The 23,387-nt window shown below is 37.4% G+C and overlaps 1 protein-coding gene across 1 annotated transcript in view; it reads left to right on the plus strand.

The window, feature by feature from the left end:
• The window catches only part of ESYT2 (extended synaptotagmin-like protein 2), a 93,703-nt gene that overhangs the window by 36,846 nt on the left and 33,470 nt on the right, over nucleotides 1–23,387 (plus strand). The window contains exons 2-6 of the mRNA XM_010007046.1: nucleotides 7,372–7,413; nucleotides 8,370–8,504; nucleotides 10,242–10,318; nucleotides 16,049–16,121; nucleotides 16,842–16,931. Coding sequence (XP_010005348.1) covers nucleotides 7,372–7,413; nucleotides 8,370–8,504; nucleotides 10,242–10,318; nucleotides 16,049–16,121; nucleotides 16,842–16,931 — 417 coding nt within the window. The remainder of the gene's footprint in view (nucleotides 1–7,371; nucleotides 7,414–8,369; nucleotides 8,505–10,241; nucleotides 10,319–16,048; nucleotides 16,122–16,841; nucleotides 16,932–23,387) is intronic.

Here is a 23,387-nt window from a genome sequence, read left to right on the forward strand (position 1 = left end):
TTTACACAAATTATTCTGGCAGTTGTAATTCAGAGGATAATTTAATTTTAGTGTGTTTCTTTTCCACCACACCACCCAGTTTTGGGTTTAGTAGTTAAGTAACTGCTAATGCTGTGAGTTCAGAAGGTGATTTAAAGCACCAAAGCTGGGCTTCTTTTCTGAATTTCCTTCTGTGGGATGCTCTCTCCACTGATGATTCATGAAGAGACTGAAGAGTAATTGTGATACCCATTTGTATTTTTACATTTAAGCTAGACAAATTTGCTTTTGATAGAGAGATTTGTGTATGCAATTTTAGCTTTCCAAAGCGAGCAGGAGAGATTGGTATCTACTCTGAGAGATATTTGTCAAATAACTGAAGGACTGTTGTAGTTACATTGCAGCTTTCTCAAAAAACTTGGTTATGTTGTGTGACCTTATAATTAATCAAAAAGTTACTGGTATAGTTTCCTCAAGATTTTCACCTGGAGCAACAAGTAATACAAAAGTGGAAATGGAAGGAAATAGACATAACCTAGGTAATGCTGACTCAAGTATCTGTTAAACAGAGCTATTATAGCACATTATTTTTAATGCAAAGAAAGGCTGTGGATATTGGACCTCCAAAAAACATTTGACATGGTTCCCTCTAGAACTCATAAAAAACCTGGCTGCTCATGGCCTGGGTGAGCACACGATCTGTTGGATCAAGCACTGGCTGGACAGTCGGGCCCAAAGAGTGGTGGTCAGTGGAGTCAAATCCAGCTGAGGCCAATCACAAGTGGTGTTCCTCAGGGCTCACTGTTGGGACTGTTTCTGTTAGACATCTTTATTGATGTTCTTGATAAGGACATAGAGTGTATTATCAGTAAGTTTGCAGATGGCACCAAGCTAAGTGGGTGTGTTGATCTACGTGAGGATAGGGAAGCTCTGCAGAGAGACTTGGATAGATTGGATTGTTGGGCTAATGTTAATGGTCTGGGCTTCAACAAGGCCAAGTGCTGGGTCCTGTACTTGGGCTACAACAACCCCAGGCAAGGCTCCAGGTTTGGGGAAGTATGGCTGGAAAAGTGTCTGGCAGAAGAGGACCTGGACTGAATATGAGCCAGCAGTGTGCCCAGGTGGCCAAGAAAGCCAAAGGCATCCTGACCTGTATTAGAAATAGTGTGACCAACAGAAGTAGAGAGGTGATTGTCCCCCTGTCACCAGCACAGGTTAGGCCACACCTTGAGTGTTGTGTCCAGTTTTGGGCACCTCCATTCAAGAGAGATCTCGAGGTGCTGGAGCGAGTGCAGAGTTGGGCAACGAAGCTAGTGAAGGGCCTAGAGAATCAATCTTAAGAAGAACGCTTGAAGGAGCTGGGAATGTTTAGTTTGAAGAAGAGGAGGCTGAGGGGAGACCTCATCAGTCTCTACAACTACCTGCAAGGTCATTGTAGAGAGGTTGGTGCTGGTCTCATTTCACAGGTAATCAGCAATAGAACAAGAGGGAATGGCTTCAAGCTGCAACAAGGCATGTTTAGACTGGACATTAGGAAATTTTTTTTCACAGAAAGAGTGGTTAGACACTGGAATAAGCTGCTCAGGGAGGTGGTTGAGTCACCATCCCTGAATGTGTTTAAAGGTCACTTGGATGTGGTGTTGGTGGATCTGTTTTAGGGGAGAACTTTGTAGAGTAGGGATGATCGTTGGACTCAGTGATCCCAAGGGTCTTTTCTAACCTGAATAGTTCTGTAATTCTATGAAAATTGAATTCTTACTTTTAATCCTCAGCAGGTAATAAAAGTGTAAAAAAGCCACTATACGGGATGGGGGAGTGGGGGGTTTGTTTGGGTCTTTTTGGTTTTTGTTTGGTGTTTTGTTTTTTTTTAAATCTGAACTGTATTTATTGTTTCCTTTTCTTTGCTGTAACACAAAATGAAAGAGGAAGTGGTTTGTAGCAAAAACAATTTTCACTTTGTAGAATACCCTGGTCAATAGCAGTAGTTTTGTACTTTCAGTGTATTGTCTTGTTTAAGTTCATGTAATTAACACTTAGGTTCTATGTGCTTTATTAATCATAATCATTAAATATACATTAAATGCAAGAGGCGTTGGCTGATAAATAGCTTTAAGGATGGAAAAGGCTACCAAGATAATTGTTAAGTGTTTTACAGTGAGTGGATCAGTGAATAACAACAACTACCGTGACATTTGTATTTTAAAGTAGAGTATTAATACCTCTAATTTGTGCTGAGAATTCACCATTACTTCCAGAAGGGTGTTGTAACTACATTCTTTCTGATTTTCTTGTCAGTGCTTGCTTGTAGTGACCTTTATGTAGATATGTGAAACCTCCCCTGTGTGAATGAAGAATTATATTTAAGGCAGCAACATTATTATTTGCACTTTGAAGCTCAGTTGCTATAATTTCCTGATTACTGTTCGACTTTTCAAAATTCCCCATCAATCCTTAGTCTCTGGGGTTTGAATCAATGGTTATTGTTCTTTGTCTAGCCTTGTTGCCTTTCAAAGATGTAGAGAATCATCTGGGCTGAAAACTTGAGCTTGTTTAACCAATATGAAGAGTGTATGTAGAGACTTTGAATAGTAAAATAATTGTGGGTAAGAAACGTTTCTGCTGTTATAATGGAAATAAGAGCTTGTTAGTGGTTTTCTTATGTCCCTGTTTTGTTTTATTATCTTCCAGGACAGAACAAGAAACTGTATTTCTTGAATTCTTTCTGGTAGTTTATTGATTCTTACAAAAAGAAAAAGTGTTCTGAATTGAGTTTTTGACAGCACAGGGTATGTGCAGAAACAGGTAGTAAGCATGAAAGTTCCTTAGAGCTGAAGTGCAAGTGTGTGAGAAAGCTAAATAATGTATTTTTAATGTGTAGAAACGCATCTTTTGAGCACTCTCAAGAGTTTTGCAATATAACTTTTACTATTAGAACATTCCTAGAACATGTAATATTATAATGTTTTTGGTGTTTAACATGGTTGTTGGCGTATTTCTTGCAATAGTTCCCTCTAGTTATGCTTTCCTTTGAATAATAAATAACTGCCAAGTGGTGAAAATGAGACAGTACTTACCAAACCTGCATGAGCAATTTAGTAACAGAAACCAAGTGGAAAATGCTTTCAGTCTTTGACTGTCTTTGCTGAAATCTTCTGTCCCTTTCTGTCATGCTTGTCTAATAGATTTTTATACAGGAGTTAACAAATTTTGCACATCACTTAGTCTGATTCCTGCTTCTGTTTCTGGCCATAAAATGTTTGTGCAGTTGTCATAATGCTCTTGTGTCAGTCCTGACTGCTCTGGAATACCAACTTCCATCCCTCAGGCTTTCCCCAGTTGTCTTTGCATAAGATTGTCTTTGACATCCAAGACTGTTACAGCAAAATATAATATTGCCATTAATATTGCAGTCTTACATAGCAGGCTAAAAGTATATGGAATTAGTAGATTGATACACATTTATATCTTTTTTTGACCCTATGTGGTTGTGGAGCATCTGGAGATCAAATAAAGCTCAACTTTTGATTCAGGGTTGGCTGGATAAAAAATTTCAGTCTTGAAGATGGAAGATTGCATTCTCTTATCTCTGCTTTTGATGTCAGAATACAGACTGAATACAACAGAATTATATTAAAAGTGGAGTGAGTGAAAAAGCAAAGGTGGAAAAGGGATGAATAACAGGAATGGGAGATAAAATTAATTGTATTACTTGTTGCCTATTGATGCATACAAGTTTGAAAACTAGGTTTATATAATTAAGGAGTTAACCTAGTACTAACTTGGATAATGGAAGGAGTGGGATAGGTTTGATAAGCTAAAGGACAAGTAATTAATAGTCTGTGGGAAAACTTGAGAACCATGTCTTGTGAAGCATGGTCTTGATAAAGACTGTACAGTAGATTCAGTAAATTCAGTAGATATTAAGTGGATATTCAGTAGATACAGTAAATTCAAATTAAATAAACATATCTGTCTACGTATTGGTGTATGTGGCTTCTTGTTTCCCAACCTACCTCAACTAAGTTTGCATAGTTTAGGACAGAATGTGGAGAGTTCTTGATGGGTTCAAGAGAGGCATGCTACCCATTTTATTCCAGTCAATTGTATTGAATGTCAGCTGTGTGCAAAGCACAGGAAATGTGGTCTATGCCTTGGGGAGTTTATACCCTAAATCTGGGAAGCTGGGTCCCTCTATGAAGGAAGATTCACTTGGGCTGAGGTTATTTTTAGGACAAGAAGTCTCTCTCTGTCTAGTGTGACTCTCCTGTTGATGTCAACAGGATACTTGTACAAAAGACTGAAAATGAATTGTGAATGTAACTCTAACTTGCATTACTTACAGCAGACAGGTTTGCTTTTGCAATTTCCATGAATTTTCCTTTTCTCATCTGTGTTTCGTTTGTTTTTTCTTTTGTTGCTGTTCATTGCAATAGCTGTAGTTCATGTTGTCCCCTATGTGGAACAGCTATTGAGTTCCCACCTTGTGAACATCACTGATCACTCTCCTAAGCAAATCTAAATGAAATACTCATGTTGATCTAACATCATGCTTAAGAGATAAGTACTTATTGAGAATTGGCATGTTTTCTGTCTGCAGATTCAGAAGGCAAATAAAAAGATCAAAATGTTACTTATCAGCATCAGAGTTAACATAGTATTTGTTCTTTTTGTTCCTTTAATTTTTTGATCATGGGAAGCAAGTTGAGAGCACTGCAAAACAAAAACTGAGTGTAAGCTCTGTTCATCTCTAAATGTACATAAAGTGACTCAGTAACTGCTTGTGTTGCAAAAGTGAAAATTATTTTTTAAGAAAGCAAAAAAATCCCACCAAGCCCTCTAACTGTTTCTGACATTCTACTGACCATAATTGTATAGGAAATCAAATCTAAATAAAGAAAATATAGTAATATGGTTCCAAAACTGCGATATCAATTATTAATAATTATATTCGTTGAACTCACTAAGTAAAATTAATTGTATTAATTTTTTTTGGTGTACAACCAAACAGATAATCAGTCAATCTTATGTCACTTGTAACAGTTTTGATAGCTATGTGATATACTTGAAAAGACATAATTTGAAAAAGATACCAAGAGCCTGTCTTTTAACAGTGGAAGTCAGCAGTATTTGAAATTGTGTAAGAGTCTGTAAAACCATATGGCTTACCTTCGCTATGGATCTGGGAATACTAAGAAACAGACTGGAGAAATAACTGACAATATTGATTATGCTGTAGAACCCAATCCTCCAGCATAGCTAAAACATGTATGCTTAGATGATGTTAAGGACTGCTCTAAGGATAACCTGAGTATATTCAAGAATTGCCACTAATCCCCAAGCACCAAATCTAGATGACTTTTAAACACATCCATGGTGACTCAACCACCTCTCTGGGCAGTCTGTTCCGATGTCTGACAATCCATTCAGAGAAAAAAAATTCCTAATGTCCAACCTAAACCTCCCCTGGAGTAGCTTTAGGCTGTTCCTTCTTGTCCTATCACTATTGCCTTGTGAGAAGAAACCAACGCCTACTTCTCTACAATGTCTTTTCTAATACAGGCCAAGATACTATTGGCCTTCTTGGCCACCCCAAGCACACTGCTGGCTTCTATTCAGCCATGTATCAATCAGAACCCTGAGGTCTCTTTCTGCCAGGCAACTTTCCAGCTACTCTTCCCCCAGCCTGTAGCATTACATGGCGTTGTTGTGGCCCAAGTGCAGCACCTGACACTTGGCATTGTTGAAGCTCAGAAAATTTATCACAATCCGTCAATCCAATCTAAGTGCCTCTGTAGAGCTTCCCTACCCTCAAGCAGATCAACGTTTCCACCAAATGTGGTGTTGTCTGCAAACTTACTGAGGGTATGTTCTATCTGAATACGTTAGTGTAGCTTTAGGCTGTTCCTTCTTGTCCTATCACTATTGCCTTGTGAGAAGAAACCAACGCCTACTTCTCTACAATGTCTTTTCTAATACAGGCCAAGATACTATTGGCCTTCTTGGCCACCCCAAGCACACTGCTGGCTTCTATTCAGCCATGTATCAATCAGAACCCTGAGGTCTCTTTCTGCCAGGCAACTTTCCAGCTACTCTTCCCCCAGCCTGTAGCATTACATGGCGTTGTTGTGGCCCAAGTGCAGCACCTGACACTTGGCATTGTTGAAGCTCAGAAAATTTATCACAATCCGTCAATCCAATCTAAGTGCCTCTGTAGAGCTTCCCTACCCTCAAGCAGATCAACGTTTCCACCAAATGTGGTGTTGTCTGCAAACTTACTGAGGGTATGTTCTATCTGAATACGTTAGTCCCGATTGTTAGTGGAAGAATTTATTGAAAAATGAACACAGAAATAATGAATGTTGCTTCCTTTCAAATCCGACTTGTTGAAAATAGTTTAATAATAATTTAATTGACTGTTCACATTTTGGATATATACGTAATAAAAACAAGTAGGCACTGCTGTTAAAACCAGTGTTACAGTCTGCTACAATATGAAGAGATTAAGACTTTACAATTCAGTTAAGTACAAACATTGCTTCATGAAAGTCAGTATATGTAGGTCACGGTTTTTTAGCGTGTTCAAAGGCTCTTTGTGTTTCAGAAGTGTGATCTGCATCTCATTGTAGGAGCTGTTAGTATCTAAAGAAATGTTTTAACTCTGCTTCTACTGAACTGCTTCAGGTTTTTATCTTTTTGTGTATCTAAGATGTAAAGCTACTAACCATGCTCTCCTTCTGCATCCAGAAAGTTGTCTGTTCTTCCAGTGTTCAACTGATAGTTTTCCTGTTGTGATGGTTACTTTCCATCCCAGCTATGTGTGTGTGTGTGTGTATGTCTTTCATTAATTTCTCCAGTTGTTTAAGAAAAGAAATAATTAAAAATGTCTTTTGGAGGACTTTTGGTGGAGCTTAAATCCCTATTCCTGAGCTTCAGCTTTGCTGATTAAATATTTCTAGCAATGATTTATTGATACTGCAGAAGCTCTGGCATGAATGAAAGGAAGCAGAAGTGCAGCCAGGACTCTGGCTGACTCATGTGTGTCATGTTAAAAACCCTTGAAACATAAGAGGTAGATTTGGTTGACAGTAGCTATGTCAGCTATGCTTATTTATTTGTATTTTTGTTTGTTTATGATGTTAAAGCAATACTTTATTTCAGATGCCACACCTTAATCTATGTTTGGACTTGTATCTGTGTAGTTCAGAGGAGTTCATATTTTATCTGCTTGAATTCTAGTATTCTTGTCAAGAATGTTATCTGCTTAATATGTTGCTTACTGTATACATTGCTCAGAGGGAGGTCCCTAAGCTTTCCTGTATTATACATGACTGGACATGATTGAATAAAAAGTGCTTTGTATTTTATATTAATTTTTAATTTTTTTTCTTGTAGGTACATTTTCCAGACACAGAGAGGGCAGAATGGCTCAACAAGGTAAGGGTAGTCATTAGCATTGCTTCCAAATGGGAAGGGGAAGGAAGGAAATCTGAGAGAAAAAAACAGTGAGGCAGAAATCTGAGAACAGGGTAGTTGTAGTTTTCTCTGCTCTTTATACGCTTGGAGCTTCTGGTCATTGATCCAATTAGTCATGAGAAAAACTAGATCTATTTTCATGCTCTTGAAATTGTGAGTTTTGGAGAATGACTTTTAAGTGGCATTAAAATAATGACAGCTATAATTGTGTGGAAGTCATAGCAGATGTAAACAGTCTTTTATATTCTACTTGTCTGGGATACTTTCCAGTAACTGTTGGTTCCTGACCTACAGTCTAAAAATAAATCAGTTTTGTAGTTTTGATTTGTATGTGTGATAATCTAAGATACAGATTCATGGAGCTTGGGTTTTTAAAAAGTATCTTTCATTAAAGAGCATGGAAGAATATCAACTAACTAGAAAACAGTGAAAAAATATAATTTGTATTTTATAATATAAATCTATAAATATAAGTTTTTGGATATGACAATAAATACTGTATTTTTTACATTTATTAAACCTATGTATGCATTTAAAAGATGCACTTGACCCATTTTTTTCTTACTGTTCTCTTTACATGCAAATAAACTTAACCCGATTCACCCTTCTTTCCAACATTCAGCCTCAGTGCCAAATGCATGTTTATTTCTGGGATAAAAGAAAAAATTTAGTTCTGTTTTTCTCCTCCTCCAGTGCTTTAGATCTGTGCAAATGTATAAAACACACAAATTAAGAATTTCAGAAAGTTTTCCTGTGTGTAAAAAAGGAACTAGTTCTTATGTCTGTAATGAGCTGTTTAGGAAATGTATACATTTAAAATTTTGTAAAGAAAATACTTACGTTTGCCTCAATGAGTATTTTTTAGTTATTTGTGATGTTGTGTTCCATTGAGTATTTTACTTTTTCTTTCTCCTTAGACTGTAAAACAGATGTGGCCTTTCATTTGCCAATTTATAGAGAAACTCTTCCGGGAGACCATAGAACCAGCAGTAAGAGGAGCAAACAACCACCTCAGTACCTTCAGTTTTACAAAGATTGATATTGGAAATCAGGTCAGTGTCTGAAGTTTTTCTTACATGTTGTTTTCATGTAGCCTGTTTAAATCTACAGAAAGTAATTCTCAGTGATGCTTGGTGGTAAGTCTGATTCCAGTTCCTGTTGTAACAGTAAGATAAAAGCCCATATGGCTTTTTTTAGCAGAGGCTTCATTTTTATTTTTTATTTTCCTGGGATCTCTGCTTCAGAAATTTGTCTGAGAATTAAGAGAAGACTCAAAGTATAGCAACTCCTACTCATGAGAAGAACTCATAGCAACATGATTTCAGTACTGTTCATGTGATGCTTTACGTTATGTGAGCAGGGACCATTATCCTTGTCTTGCCAGGTAATCCAAGTGCTATTACCTTTCTTGTAACGGATGAACTTTCAATCATTTTCTGTATGGAGTCCAGGCTGCTGGCTCAGCTTTCCAAAGTACTGCATATTACATAGAATCGAGGAGCAGGTAAATGTTTACCTTCTGTTCAGTCCCATGAAAGTAAGGGTCATAGTATGTAGCTCTTAGCTGCCTGAAGAAGACCCTGTTTGACCAGCACAAGCTAAGAATAAGTTACCTCTGCTTGCAGTAAGTTTGGCACTACTTACTCTTACCTGTATCAACCAGAACTTTCGTTCTGTTGAGATGTAGCTTAACAACATTTTTGTGCAATTGTCTTTTGTGTTCCTCTTGCTTGTTATCAGTGAGATTTTAAGTAAGGATTTTAATTTATTTTTCCCCCATCCTCTGAATGTTAAGAAAACTGAAGAGTTTCTGCTGTGCTGGATGGGAATTGTTTTTCTCTCTTTGTGACTCTAGTTCATGTATACTACAGTTCATTATACTTTACTGTACTTTTTGTGTAGGTATTTTTGCTTTGTTTTTTAAAAGTTGTAAGTCTTTTTACAAGGAGGCTCTATATTACAGGATGTAGAATAGCAGTCCTTTTAAGCCATAGTAACTTTAAGTAGGGTTTAAATTAGCTTCCACACTTCCATGTGCCCCTGCAGCTGGAGTGAGTTCTGGACATGAGAAGCATCCTGTGATCTGCACAGTCCTAAACACGTTGGAAATCTGACAGCCATGAGATTTCCGTTTTAGTTAAATGACTGAAAAGGTGTAAATAGAAATATGGCAGTTTTTTTGGAGAGGAAGAACTCAAAATGTGACATGAGATGGTGCTAAGTAAGGTCATTGTTCATCCTTTTCCACCTAGTGTTTGATAAACGTTTGAGTCTTTGAATGTTTGTGTAAGAGAGAGAGAGGGAGCGCACAAGCACAGTGGTTTAGAAATCACAGAGTGGTTGACACCATGACACACTGCTTGTGGAGATTGTGACTGATTTTTCCATCCATTCTGTCTAATTTCACATAAGGGAACTAAGTTTTTTCAATTAAATTTGTCTTGTTGTTTTAGTTGCACAGAAAAGAGTGCTTTGTCTGGGAGTGTTAGGCATTTACTGGTATAAAGAAATGAGAAGCTTCATCTAAGATCTTTGGTATATCTTGAAATCTAGTGGTCTAAACCCAGGGTAATTGCCAGAAGGGTTGTGCTGGAGTGGATCCTAGCAAGGTGATTTTTACCCTCGACAAAACAGACCTAAAGTGATTGTTTTGCTTCATACCTTTTGAAAATGCTTATAGTGAATTCTTAACTTGGATGTGCATATATTCACCTTTATTTTGAAGTTAAGGGTTTAATATGGTATAGTTCAGTAGAAGGATCCAACTTTTACTTGCTTCATTATTCCAGCCTCTGCGGATAAATGGTGTGAAAGTGTACACTGAAAATGTGGACAAAAGGCAGATCATTTTGGATCTTCAAATCAGGTAAACTTTATGACCATATTATGATGGCGCCCATGCTTTATAATATGTGGTTTATTTGATTTGGCAGTTATGGTGGCCTGAAAGGAGAAGAATTGCTTCATTAGGCAAATGTAGTTATTTCTAATTATGCATTAGTGAAGGAAGGAACTGCATACTGTAAATAGCATTTATCTGAGGGCAGTAGTATATCAACTCAGTGTGCATCATTAAAGTAATGTAGGTTAATAAAGTCATCTGCAAAGCTAAAGCACTATCTTAGAAATGTCTTTCTGAAGTGTTAAAACTTTGCCATGAAGTTTAGTGTAGTCTAAATTTAGGATATAAGATATTTGAGGGTGTTTTTACTTTTCTCAGTTACTTCATTTTTTGTATAAACATGGTATTCAAAAAACAGAATGATAGCTACTGAGGTACTTGTGCCCATACCACTAACTGAAGTAAATCTGTTTATTATGTAATGGCAGAGTGACTGTGCTCTGCTGCTTCGGGTTTCTTTGCCCTTTCATCATGACCCCTTTTATATAGATTTATAAATAGATACCCCAAACATTTGCCAGTCTCTTTCTCAACAGAGGCTGAAGGTACAGAGTTTTTTGAAAGTTCAGTCCGTGAACCCAGCAGTGTTTGCATATTTGGTCATCACAGATACGTTTTATATTGACTACTTTTACTTGTCTGTAGCTTGTGGAAGGTTTTGTCAGTCACTGATAATCCAGCAAAGAGCAGCCTTCTGGGTTCCTTGCTGTTTCCTGGCAGTAACAAGGGTAATCAGACCTCTCACCTTTTCTTTTTCTGAATCACTTCCAAAGTTTGAACTTGGTTATTCTTAGTTTTGTGTATTTATCTAAATCTCAGCTATGTTGAATACTTTGCTGCTTTGTCAAAGCTGGGCCCCTGAGTGTCTAGAGATGTTGCTGTGTCCTTTTCTGGGTTTCAGAGCAGGGTGAGGGCTACATCTATGAGCAGAGCCTAATCTGTACTGAACTGAATCACTTTATTTCTGTAGGAAAAAAGACAGCTACTCAAATCAGGGATTGGTCTTGCTGGACAAAATGCATCAGGATTGACTCTTGAGAGTTTGTTTCACTGAATGGATGCTCTTTGGCCTAATGGATATATTTCCTTCAGTTTTCTCATTGTGACTTCTGGTTGCAGCTGCAAGAACAGTCTCACCTTTTCAGACTTAAGTCCTCAGGAGAAGAGACTTGTCTGGTCACTTTGGATACAGTGCAAATAAATGAGTTTTGAGAAGCTAATTTTGAGACATTTGAGTGACCAAGTCTGCCAAGATAATTTTTCCCTTTAAATCAGAATTATTTTCAAAGGAGAAGATGATAAATCTAGGTTTTTTTGGTGGTGTTTTATTTGTTTGTTTGTTTTGGTTTTCTCTTGCTGATCTTTATTAAGTAGGTTGGGACAGATAAACATGAAAATAACAAGAGGTTTGTACACAGATTTCAGGGGTAATGTCCTATTACTTAGACTTGAAGGAAAAAAAAAAGTTATTTAATATGAGGGTGGTGCATCACTGGAACGGGTTGTCTAGAGAGGTGGTGGAGGCCCCATCCCTGGAGACATTTACGGTCAGGCTTGATGGGGCTCTGAGCAATCTGTTCTAGTTGGAGATGTCCCTGCATACTGTAGGGGAGTTGGACTAGATGACCTTTAGACTTCCCTTCCAACCCGAGATACTTGGTGATTCTATGAAATTTTTACCCATATGTCTCATTGCATTACCTTGCAGCCTAGTTAAGGAAGTGATAACAGCTGGAGTATAATCTAGTCTAAAAGGCTAAAATAGATCCTTCAAGTGGTTTAAATAATAGTGCTGAGTCAGCTAGGTGCCCATGTACCCAAACAGCCTGTCTCTACTGTCAATGGCATAGCTTCCAGGAAGAAAATGGAAACAGGAGATCTCTGAAGTGCCTATCATAGCTTCTAGCAATTAAGGCTCAGACAGAACGGCCATCAAAGGAAGTCCTGTTTCATATTTAAGACTTGTCCTTGACACTTTCTCATTGTGAAAGGGCTCTTTTTCAAAGGCTTTATATTATCCAAGTTTAAAGTAGATGACACCCTAGTATCAATTGATAGTGTTTGAGGGTGTGGCAGGGGGGAGAGAAGGAAATATATATTTTTTATTCTTATTTATGTACATTCATTATTTTAATAATACCCTTTTATTCTGCTGTTTCACCATTGTTGTGGCTTTCTTTAGCCCTTCCTAGTGTCACTTGTTTGTGATGGGAAGGATGCATTTGCTTTGGACATTCCATACAGTATATTTAAATTGTTTCAATGTGTCTCCAAAACACTTATTTAGGTTTTGTTTGGTTTGGGTTTTTGTTGTTGTTGTTATTCTTGGGTTTTTTTGCATCTTCCTTTAATTTTGGGGGGAGGGGTTTGCTTTTAAATTTAATTGCAGGAGTGTGTTTTGGTTTAGATTTTATTACTTCTGCAAGAGTATCAGGTGCATTATGATCATGACTTCAGACTGTTTTTCAGAACCTTTTGAAACAGGTCCTATTCATCACCCAGGATCCAATTAAGAACTTTAGCCTTGTAAGCAGCTTGAGTAGCTAATCCACAGAACAATCATTGGAAAATGTATTTAAACATTCAGTTTCAGGACGACAACTGCAAAGGGAACACTTTTCCTTTATCTTAACTTACTGTGGGCTTTGTGTTAAAAAAAAAAAAAAGTCAAAACTCACAATTTAAAAGTCTAGTTACTGGTAACAAAAGATGAGCAAGGAAAAATTTTAATTACTTGAACAAATGAAGATAAAGTCAAAATAAACTCTTAATAGATGTAAACCTTAAATTTGCTAAACTGTGTAAATGTAGTAAACTCTTGGGGAAAATTAAAGGTTCTGGATCAACAGAAAACAAGATAAACTCTAAAATGAAATGTGAACTGTCATAAAGTTTAAAACTGTTGAGAGATTGAGGAAGTACTTGTTAACACTGTACACTTGAGTTTCCTCTGCTTCTCATGCCACCTAAAAATAGAGGCAATAAAAGTTTTGGGCTGAAAATTTGAACACATGGAATTAGGTTTTTTTTTCATGTGGTGTACTTGAATGGAGAAACTCACTGCCATTGTACTGGCAGGAGGCAGATGTAAAAATGAGGTCTAGAGACCTTCTAAAAAATAATGAAGATAGTACAAAGTACAGAATCGCAGATCATTGTAAGCTGGGAAAGATGTTTGTCCTGTCTTTGTTTTTTTGTTATTCTTCTAGTTACCTTCTGTGGGCTACATACGGTAGTTAGCTTCAGTGACCACATACAGTATACTGTGCTTCTCATCTGGTTCAATACAGCTGCTGTTATACTCTTACCAGACTGTCCTCATTAAACTGTAATTTATCTTAGTGATCTGTACATTACATAGGTCATAACGATTTCTGGGATATTATGATCTGAATGTATAGAATTTGCTTACTAAATGAGACTTCAAGTTGTATGTTGTGTTACAGTGGCATTCTGTACGGCATCAGCTGCTAATGGACCCAGCCAAATATCCTAGGGTATAAAACCATGTTTAACCTTATAGTAAGGGTATAAGTTGTTGACTTATTACCCTCAAATGCAGTTTGTTGCTATTTTTGCTTCTTTGTCATCACATTGTTACAGATTTTCAAACTAGCGTATTGCTTCCCAGCCTTCATAACACAACTAGTTTAGTTGCTACAGAGAGCCAAGATTGAGGTTTCAGTTGCAGGTTTTAATTGACCTTGCTTCTCTGTGTCACGTTGTTATGCAATTATATATATATATATGTGTATGTGTGTGAGTGTATTTTTATAAATGTCTGCTACGTCTATTTATAGCTAGATGAGTAAAAATAGAAATTACATAGTTTCAAATTGTATATTAAGAATTATATGCCTGTTTTAAAACTGTCCGGTCACACTGCATTCTTTCCAGGGAAAGCCACAGTCGCCTTCCATTAACACAGACCCCTGTCATGTTGTGGTCTTCCAGATCCCCAAACTGGTCATTGTACCTAAATGATTCTGCATAGTGTTACCTACTCCAAAATAAATTCCAAAGTTGGATATTTACGAGAATGTCTTGGCACTATTGTTTATTTCTGTTTAAGGGATGATAAGATTTGCATTTCCTTGAAATCCCTTAGACAGCACCATTACATACAGAGCACAGGAGGTTACAGATGGTTCAGATAATGGATATCCTGAATGCAGTAGCCCTCACCTTTATTTTCTTTTGATAGTACCTTGTGGCCATCAGCTGTCAGGGGGGCAGGGCAGGATTTCTGCTGTTCTGCTCTTACTATGAAAGTAATTTATTTTATTTTGTCTTGATCTTAAAATGGTCCCACGAGTAGAGCAACTCCATTTTCTTCATGATTTCCCAGTCGTTTCTATAATAAATTTCCATCAGATTCCTAAACATGACTTAACAGCTTTTAACTGTACAGGCTAGGTCTGGGGAACATAGTGTGGGAAGCCTGGGCTCTACTGCAGAATCTGGAACAAGATGTCCTGTGGAAAAAAAAATTCCTGTCACCCATCCCACCTCTAGAAATGTCTGGGTTAAGCTGCCTTACCTCCTCCCCATTTAGTTCCTTCTTCATTTTCTTTAACTAGGCAGTCTTCTCAGAAAGCTCTTCAGATTATTTCATTTATCCTTTCATTATAACCTAGGTCTTCTTAGCCACTCACCTTGTCCAGCCAGTCTCCTCCTAGCTGTAGCTTGGGATTCAATCTGTTGGTTTTTGGTTTTAGCTCATTCTGCAGAATCATTGACCAATTCCCTTGCTAAATTAGTGTCTCAAGCTTTCTTCCTAAATTCCTTGTTGAGTCTCAGAATTAATTTGTTTTCAGATTCAATACAGTTTACAGCAGCAGCAGTTCTTGGGAAACACTTGCTAAACTCTGGTACATGCTTGACCTGCATGGAGCTTCAAGAGAAGTAGCTGCTCAAATCTGAGTCACTGTTGTGTGCAGATGATCTTCTAGCCTTGTGGCATGGGCAAAATAGATGGGACTCTTTTGCCATCTTCTACATACCTGTCTCTGAGGTACAGGGTAGCATCTGCAAAATTTTGAACCCTTGACTTTGCAACCCCAAAAATGTGATGCAAGAACCTTCAGGGAAAAACTTGCATAATTCTTAGGATATTATTTTCTAATTTGCTTCCTACTTCCTCTCTCCCTTCAGAAAGGGCTCAACTGTTTTTGGCTTAAACCTTGCTTAGTGGATCATGCAAGCTCAGCATTCCCAGCTCATTGAATTTCTAAATATGACTGTTTGCAAGTCTCAGAATATTTCAGACAACTTTTGATTTTTAGCAAAACAACCACCTATATCTAGTGCTTTTCCTGATTATACTTGAGTGTGGATTTGGGTGCATTTACTATTAATGACACATATGTAAAACATTCCTGGAATGCAGTGTGAATTCTGTGTCTGCTATTTCCCAAAAGTAAGGTTACTTGCATGTTTTCTCTTACAGTGTCATCTCCAGAAGCACACATACCTCTGCATTAATTTGAATGATTTTGATGACAGTGGCAATGTTTTGAAGAGGATGTAATTATTTTAACAATCTTGGCTTTGTTATAAGTTGTAATGACTTAACATGCATTTTTGTGTATAGACTGAGGTACAAAAATATATCGTCATGATGGTACAAAACAAAACTGACAGTACATTGCGTTCTAGTCCACAGAACTGAGTTGTTTACTTTTTCTGTTTTAGCTTTGTTGGAAACTGTGAAATTGATTTGGAGATCAAGAGATACTTCTGCAGAGCTGGTGTGAAGAGTATCCAGGTGAAAATATTTTAATATTTATTTTTTCATATTGAGTCATCACTGAATTATTACTTTCTGATTAAATAGTTTATAAGAAAGAACCAGTAATTGTGTAGTTTTGTTGCTTAGTATTTTTTCTCAGTAAGAGATATTTTCAGTAAGATACCTAAAGGGTAGATTCCTTGCAGATGTAGAACTGTGTTAAATTTGTAACATTTTCTACTGGACTAGAAGGAGGTAATTTCACATCAAGCCAATGTTTATGTGATATGGAAGTTTGTAAAGGGAATGTGGCATTTAACGTTTTATTTTATTTAATATTTCAATGTTAGATGCCATTACTAGTTTAGAATTATTAGTAGTAGCCTTGCCTTCTGATATTGCCTATAATTTTTTTCCTAGTTTTGTTCTAGTATCTGTGGATGCCATGATATAGATTTGTGCCACATTTGTTTACACTAACCTGTATAAATAATCTACTTCATATTTTTAGCAAAAAAACCTTACCACTAATGTGACACAGCATCATTGTGGATGAATGCAATTAATTTGTAAACCCAACTATTTAGTGCCTGTGTTAATTTTTTTCTATTTGGATTACATGTAAAGTTGTATATATAAAATTCTTCCATAATCAAACATTTAATGAGTTAGAAGTGTGAGCATTGCCAGTTGATAAATCTTAATTAAAACTTCACTAGAGTAATTTCATTGCCTTTTTTTCCTCCTTTTCCACAGATTCATGGCACTATGAGGGTTATCCTGGAACCACTAATTGGAGACATGCCCCTAATTGGAGCATTATCCCTTTTTTTCCTTAGGAAACCTGTAAGTACTTCTGTCTCTGTTTCTAGTCTTTCTGAAGTGCTGCTGACAGTGGTCAGAAAATAATGGTGCAAGAATTAGAGCAGCAAAAAGGAAGAATTTGGGAAATTGCTATCATGTGGTTGAACTTTTCCAGAAAAGTAGTGGACAAATTTTATTAATAGTAGATGAAACCCAGATGAAAAATAATTACCTTGGACTTCTGAAGTGTGCTTTGTCAAAGCTGTCAATTTTTTCTTACAAGTCTTCTGGATAAGGGAAGATGAATAGATAGAGTCAAGGTTGTTTGTAAAAAAGCTTTTGTTGCTATTTCTCATGACTGCAAGTGAGCATGATCTAAGTAAAAACTCTACAAGTTTTGTATAAGGTTGTTTTGAAAACTATGCTGGTGTTACCACAAGTTAAGGTCAGAACAGGTGTATTGAGATTACACACTCCAATCAATGGCTGAAGTTTTTATCCTAGATAGCAGGTGAGCAATTTCCATTACACTTGTCAATGACCCAAGTGTGAGAATGGGTAAAGCAGAGTAAGATGGAATTGGAATTCAAAATTATCAGTAGCAGAGATTGGAGACAGTGTCTTATATTTCATTGGGAATATGTCCTAGGCCAAGGTGCATATTTGGGCAGGAGTAATAGTGAAACACAGATAATGCAAGAAGGTCTTGCTGATATGAAAATGATACAGCTAGCCTGGCATGTTTGGACAAGAGTGTAATCCTCAAGATGCTTTCAGTTTTAGGCACAGCACTTAAACAAAGATACTTACCAATAGAGAGATAAGAATAAACTTGACCTTTGAGGTCACACCAAAAGAATGGGAAATGTTTAGTTTAGAGAAGAAAAAGGAGAATATATTCTTCAAAAATCTGAAAGGCTTTTACAGAAAAGAAATGCACAAACTGTTCTGCATATCCGTGGGAGATAGGGTAACAAATAAAAACAGCAAGGAAATTTAAGCTGGTCAAAGGGGATTAGGGAAGTCTGGAATGATGGTGATTGAAGCACTGCAATAGGCTGCCTGGAGACACTATGAATATCTATCACTGATGTCTCTTAAGAAAAGATTGGACCTGCATCTGTAAGGATTGACATGAAGTATGGTTTTTCCAGAGCCAGTCACATAGACAGGCTCTTTAGGTTGTATCCAACCTAGAGAATCTTGCAGAAGGTGAGGTCCTGGGCATTATAACTGGCATTACCTAGAAAGGTAATTACTTCTTAGTAATTAATTAATTTATCTAAATGAAACTGTGGTATACTTTAGAAATATTTCGTAGGATGCCCTGTTCTGTTTGCTGCTCAAACAACAGTGAAAGGGTCTGGGGACTTTTTGGCTCAGTGAATATGGTTTTTCATCATGGAGTCTGGCACCAAAATGATGTGAGTTCTTGCAGAATTCAATAATGTTGTAGTCATTCCGGATGTATTTAAATGCTCTTGAATTAAGAGAATTAAAGAGAATTATTCTTAGCTCACTGAGAAAGAAGAAAACTTCTGGATCTGAGTAATTTGAAGAAAATAAGTTAAGGAAGTTTTTTGAGGCTACCAACTTCTCTGAATTCTGGCCTGTTCAATATGCTCTTTTTAAAATACAGTAACTGTTAAGTTTGAAACGAACACAGTTTTTGAAAGCTGGGAACCTGAGTGGTGTAGTCATATAATTTCAGTGCAACAGTTTCCAGTACATTAAAGGGATAGATGTATGTTATTGAAGTTATAGCTGTTTCAAAGTACCTGCAGCAATCTTAGTGTAGAAAAATGTAAAGGAGAATGTAATACATATTGCAGACTTGCTGGTAGAAAATTCTTTGATGTTTTATATGTGTGTGTAACGAATGCAGTTTCAGTGATTTGAAGTTTGATACTGCTTTTGGTAAACATCAGTAAGACAGCTTAAACAAAAATGTGGATTCAATGGAAATTCTTCTGCTAACATGCTTTAAAGGATTTAATTGTTTTCATCTCTTACTTGGAAGTATGCATTTACATTGGAAACTTTTGTTTCTTGGGTACGTTCTAATTAAACAGTAAAACTTGTGATGTCAAGATGTAACAGTTTCACACTGCTGGGTCATCAGTTACCAGGATGTGGGTTTAGGCCCTTTGAAACAGTGTCAGATTGATCATCTTGATTTCACTCTGCAACTCTAAATACTTGATCTAATTTTCAAAGCTTGAGGGGTTGGAGTGAATTGTTTACTTCAACAATTGTAAAAGGTATGTTCTTGTTTTCTTAAATGAAATAGTATTCTTGTAACAGTTCTTTTGAATAAATGCTGTATGATAATTTTTTCTAACTTAGTGAAAAGTTAGATTTTCATGGGTGCTTATTTATGGCCTAGGAAAAACTTCTGGTGTCACCTGTGTTATTTAATTGGCTTGTTTCATCTGTCTAGAGAAACCCTGTATGTTTGCAAAGATGGAACATAAATTCTAGTAAAACATGTGAGAACTTGGAAGTATTTTGTGGATAATTTAGTGAGCTTTTTTTGTAAAAGTGAAATAGTTCACACAAAACTGATAAAACACCATTGGTCTTATTTGGAAAGGGTTGGGGAAGTACACTGGAATTAACCAAATTTAGATTTCCACACATTTCTTTGAAGTGAGTCTAAACATGAAGAGAGGTCTGCTTAAGTTTTGTCTCATTTTTATTCTCTGTCTGAGCTGTATGAGTGTGAGGCATCTGTTAATGTTCATGTTTATACTAACAAACTAAGCATGGCCATGACAAGGATTGAACACTGCCTTATGGTAGTCTGCACTGTGTAATTGTTAGCATACTCTCTGATAGTATTTTGCTATTTACTGCTCTCCCAAACAATATCCAGACTCAGTACAGTGCCCGGCTCATTACAGGGACCATCTAATAAGCAAATTAAATGCAAATACTCGTATTTTAGAGGAATAGGGAGAAGAGTTCAGCTGTTTGGTCACAGGCTTTACTTTTTTTTTTCCCACCCCCCACCAAGGATGACCTTTCTTCATGTAGTAGATGTGGTTTGTGTTGTTTTATATTCACTGAGAAAGAAACCAGTGTACAGCAGAAGCTGTTCTGACACGCTGGGTGCCAGAGCCATGACCCAGTGCAGTATGTCTGGACTGCTTTCCTGGGCTACCTCCTGCAGCTACTGCTGTTTGCCCTTTCCTAGGGGAGAGGCCGGAAAGCTGGCAGGGGATAAGGGAGGGACGGATCAGCAGCCAAGGTGCTTCTAAGCCATTCCTGACACTTCCTCTGTGTCCCAGCATTGTGCTCGGGTAGCATTTGTCTGAGTCTTTCATTTCTGGTACTCCTAGATACCTCCCCAGTCAGCTTTCAGCTCCTGTGGCCAGTCCTTTCTGTCCCTGATCCACTTTTAACTGCTATGCGTTTGCAAAGGACTTAATTCAGATAACTTGCAACTGAAAACAAATCAAATGAAGCACCTCTCATTTGTGGTCAGTAGTTTTCTGAACTTTGGGAAATACTTTGTCCAGAGTAATTTTGTCTTTGCTCCTGCTCCCATGCTGCTTTATTAGAGATCTGGTTGAGTTAGAGCAACAAAAAAGCATGGGAAGTAGACTGGAATAGGAAAATTAAAAAGTCAATCCCTCCCAAAAAATAATTCAGTTTCAAAAACATTAGAAGTGTTTTTCAAATTCTTTCAAGCTAGTGGTCAAGGTCTGAGCAAACTTAAGGGTGGATTGTTCAAAAAAATGTATCTTTGAATCAAGTTATGCATTATTTTTGACAAATGTGGATGTTTGTTTTTTTCTAAGCAGACTTCTCTCCCCACTGCTGTCTGTGTTCTGGGTGTTCTTTTTTCTAATTTCTGTAGAAAAATCTAAAATAATGCTTATTGTAGCAGTAACAAAATTCTGTCCTCGTACTAGAGAACAAGTGGCTGCAGCCAAGGAAAGCTTTTCATCAATGTTTTTGTCAGAAGAGAAGAGGAATTAGTTGGCAGCTAGCATTAGATTTTGTTCTCATGTTTTCCAGCATAAAGTAACTGGCAACAATTCCTCTTGCTCTGTATCATCTGTTGCTGGTCTTAATGACTATATAAGGCAACGCAGACTAAATTAGTAGTTCCAAACATACTTGTTTAATGAGTTTACCAGTCTTGTATTTCTGAGTAATGCATGAAATTTTTGAGGCTACAAGCTTTCTTACTTTAAATGAAACATTTAAAATACTGAATTTTGCTGTTATTATTGTGAAGAAGGTACTAAAAGTTTCATCAGCTTATAAAATATGTCAAAATATGTAAGAGATTTCAAGAGAGAGAAATATGTGCATTCTAATGTTTTGAGGAATCTCTGAGCTGAAATGCTAGAGAGAAGTTACAACTGTGTAAATTGTCAGGATTTGTAAGATTTTTCACATTACTTCTCATTATGTTAACATTACATGTATTTGGCCTGTATTCTGCTTCTGTAAGTGTCGTTATCTTTTAAAACAAGATATCACATTGTCAATTATTGGTTTTTGGTTCAGTTACAGAAGTGTGTGTAGCTTGTAGCTGTACTGCAAACCAGTAATTTTCAAAAGCTTGTTTAGTGACGCACTTAATACTGAAGACATGTAGGAACCCAGCTCTTTTCTCTTTTTCAAAAAAAACCCACAACAAAGCAAACATGAAAAAAACCCATACTACTGTTTTAAAAAAACAATGGCTGGAAAACAGGATGCCTTCCAGGAAAGTGGGCAACTCTTCTAAAGCTCTCATATTTTTATTAACAGTTTGGCCCTTCGCTTGCCAACTTGAGCACTACTCTCCCTCTACTTACTTTACAGATTGGTTCTGTCCTGTAGTTTTGATTCATTTGATACTGGTTTGTTTAATTTAATGTTGGCTGCCTTTGGAAACTTCTGTGCTGGATGTCACTTTCAAAATTATCAGTCCAGATGAAAATCAGACTCAAAAGGAGTGCTTGCACCAAGAATGACTCTTACTACTGTGGTTCTGGATGACCTTTCACAAGTAGCAGAAGATAAATTTCTGAATCATAGAATGGTTAAGGTTGGAAGGGACCTTAAAGATTATCAGGTTCCAACCTCCCTGCTATGAGCAGGGACACCTCACAACTAGACCAGACTGAACAAGGCCTTATCCAACCTGGCCCTAAACACCTCCAGGGAGGGGGGCTCCCACAACCTCCCTGGGCAACCCATTCCAGCACCTTGCTACCATCATGGGATAGAAACACAAATTATCCTGTGGAATTATATTCTTATGCCCTATAGCAGAGCTTAAATATGTCCTGCAGAAATCTTACTTTTTCTGCAACTTGATTACAGGAAGTAGTTCATCAGCATTTTAAAATACTTTGTGGCTTCTCTTCCGACAGTTATTCGTGCTTATGGCAGCCAAATCAAGCCACAGGGCTGGCAGTATTCAGAGGCTGTTTGTTTTGCTGCAGTGAACTTAAATTATGGCCCTGTACATTCTACAGTCCAGTACTTTATTTTCCCTTTTGTAAAGGCATCTAGGATATTGAGAACACCAAATACGTAAAAAATAACCATCAGCTTTTAGCCTGTGTTTGCTAATGGGCTGCAAAAGAGTTGTGAAACTCTCTGTGTATGTGTTGCATTAGTACAGAGCCTTGGTAAGACACAAACTTCTTTATTTTCAGGAAGGATACATTCTTTGTTTTCACTGCTCTGAGCAGAGGAGGAATTGAAAGAGCTTTTAGTAACATGACACACGTACTACTTCATTGGAAAGTGTAACTAGTGTCTGAATCCTGCTCCAGGCCAGTGAGCTGGCTGGTAAAAGTCTCTGCAAGGCACATCACCTCTCTCAGTTGCAATGTGTTGTGGAAAGACACCACATCGTTTCTGGTTCCTGGCAGGGTTTCACTTGGTGACAAATCCTGAACACAATCTTTCCAGTGCCCTGCTAGTTCTGCCTCAGAGAACCAGCTGGCACTCCCTGAGTTTAGCTAAACGGAAAGAATAATGTGTTGCTGAAAGAAGGAAATTACATTGTTAAACTATTTGAAAATGTATAGGACAAAACTTTTAAAAAAATGTTTGCTTTGTTTTTTATTGTTTTTTTGGTGATGGTGGGGGGTTGTTGTTTGTTTGTTTGTTTTAATATTCAGTGCTTCATAACATGATTCATTAGTTGGCAGTCTTGCTGGCTTTTCCTCCATAGGGCTTTCCAGTAGGGTGGTGATGTTGCTTTAACTTAATGTCAGGATCACAAGTTAGGGGGTTTTCTTCCCCAGCAAGCCATGGTATGGTAATGCCCAAAACATAGAATGAAAATCCTTATTATTTGGCTGCACTATGGCTGGAGGAGCCTGTGAAGGACCAGGTATTTCCTTACACGAACATGAAATGTCCTTTGAGTCAGCTGACAAAACTGACTTAAAACGGCGTCTCCACGCGGCGCTGAACCCCCTCTGTGTGTGTGTGTGTGTGGGGGGGCAGGACTAGGTCCCGTCTGATTGGCTGAAAAGCCCG

The sequence above is a fragment of the Chaetura pelagica genome, unplaced genomic scaffold (assembly GCF_000747805.2).
Source record: "Chaetura pelagica isolate M959 unplaced genomic scaffold, ChaPel_1.0 scaffold17, whole genome shotgun sequence".
Lineage (NCBI taxonomy): Eukaryota > Metazoa > Chordata > Aves > Apodiformes > Apodidae > Chaetura > Chaetura pelagica.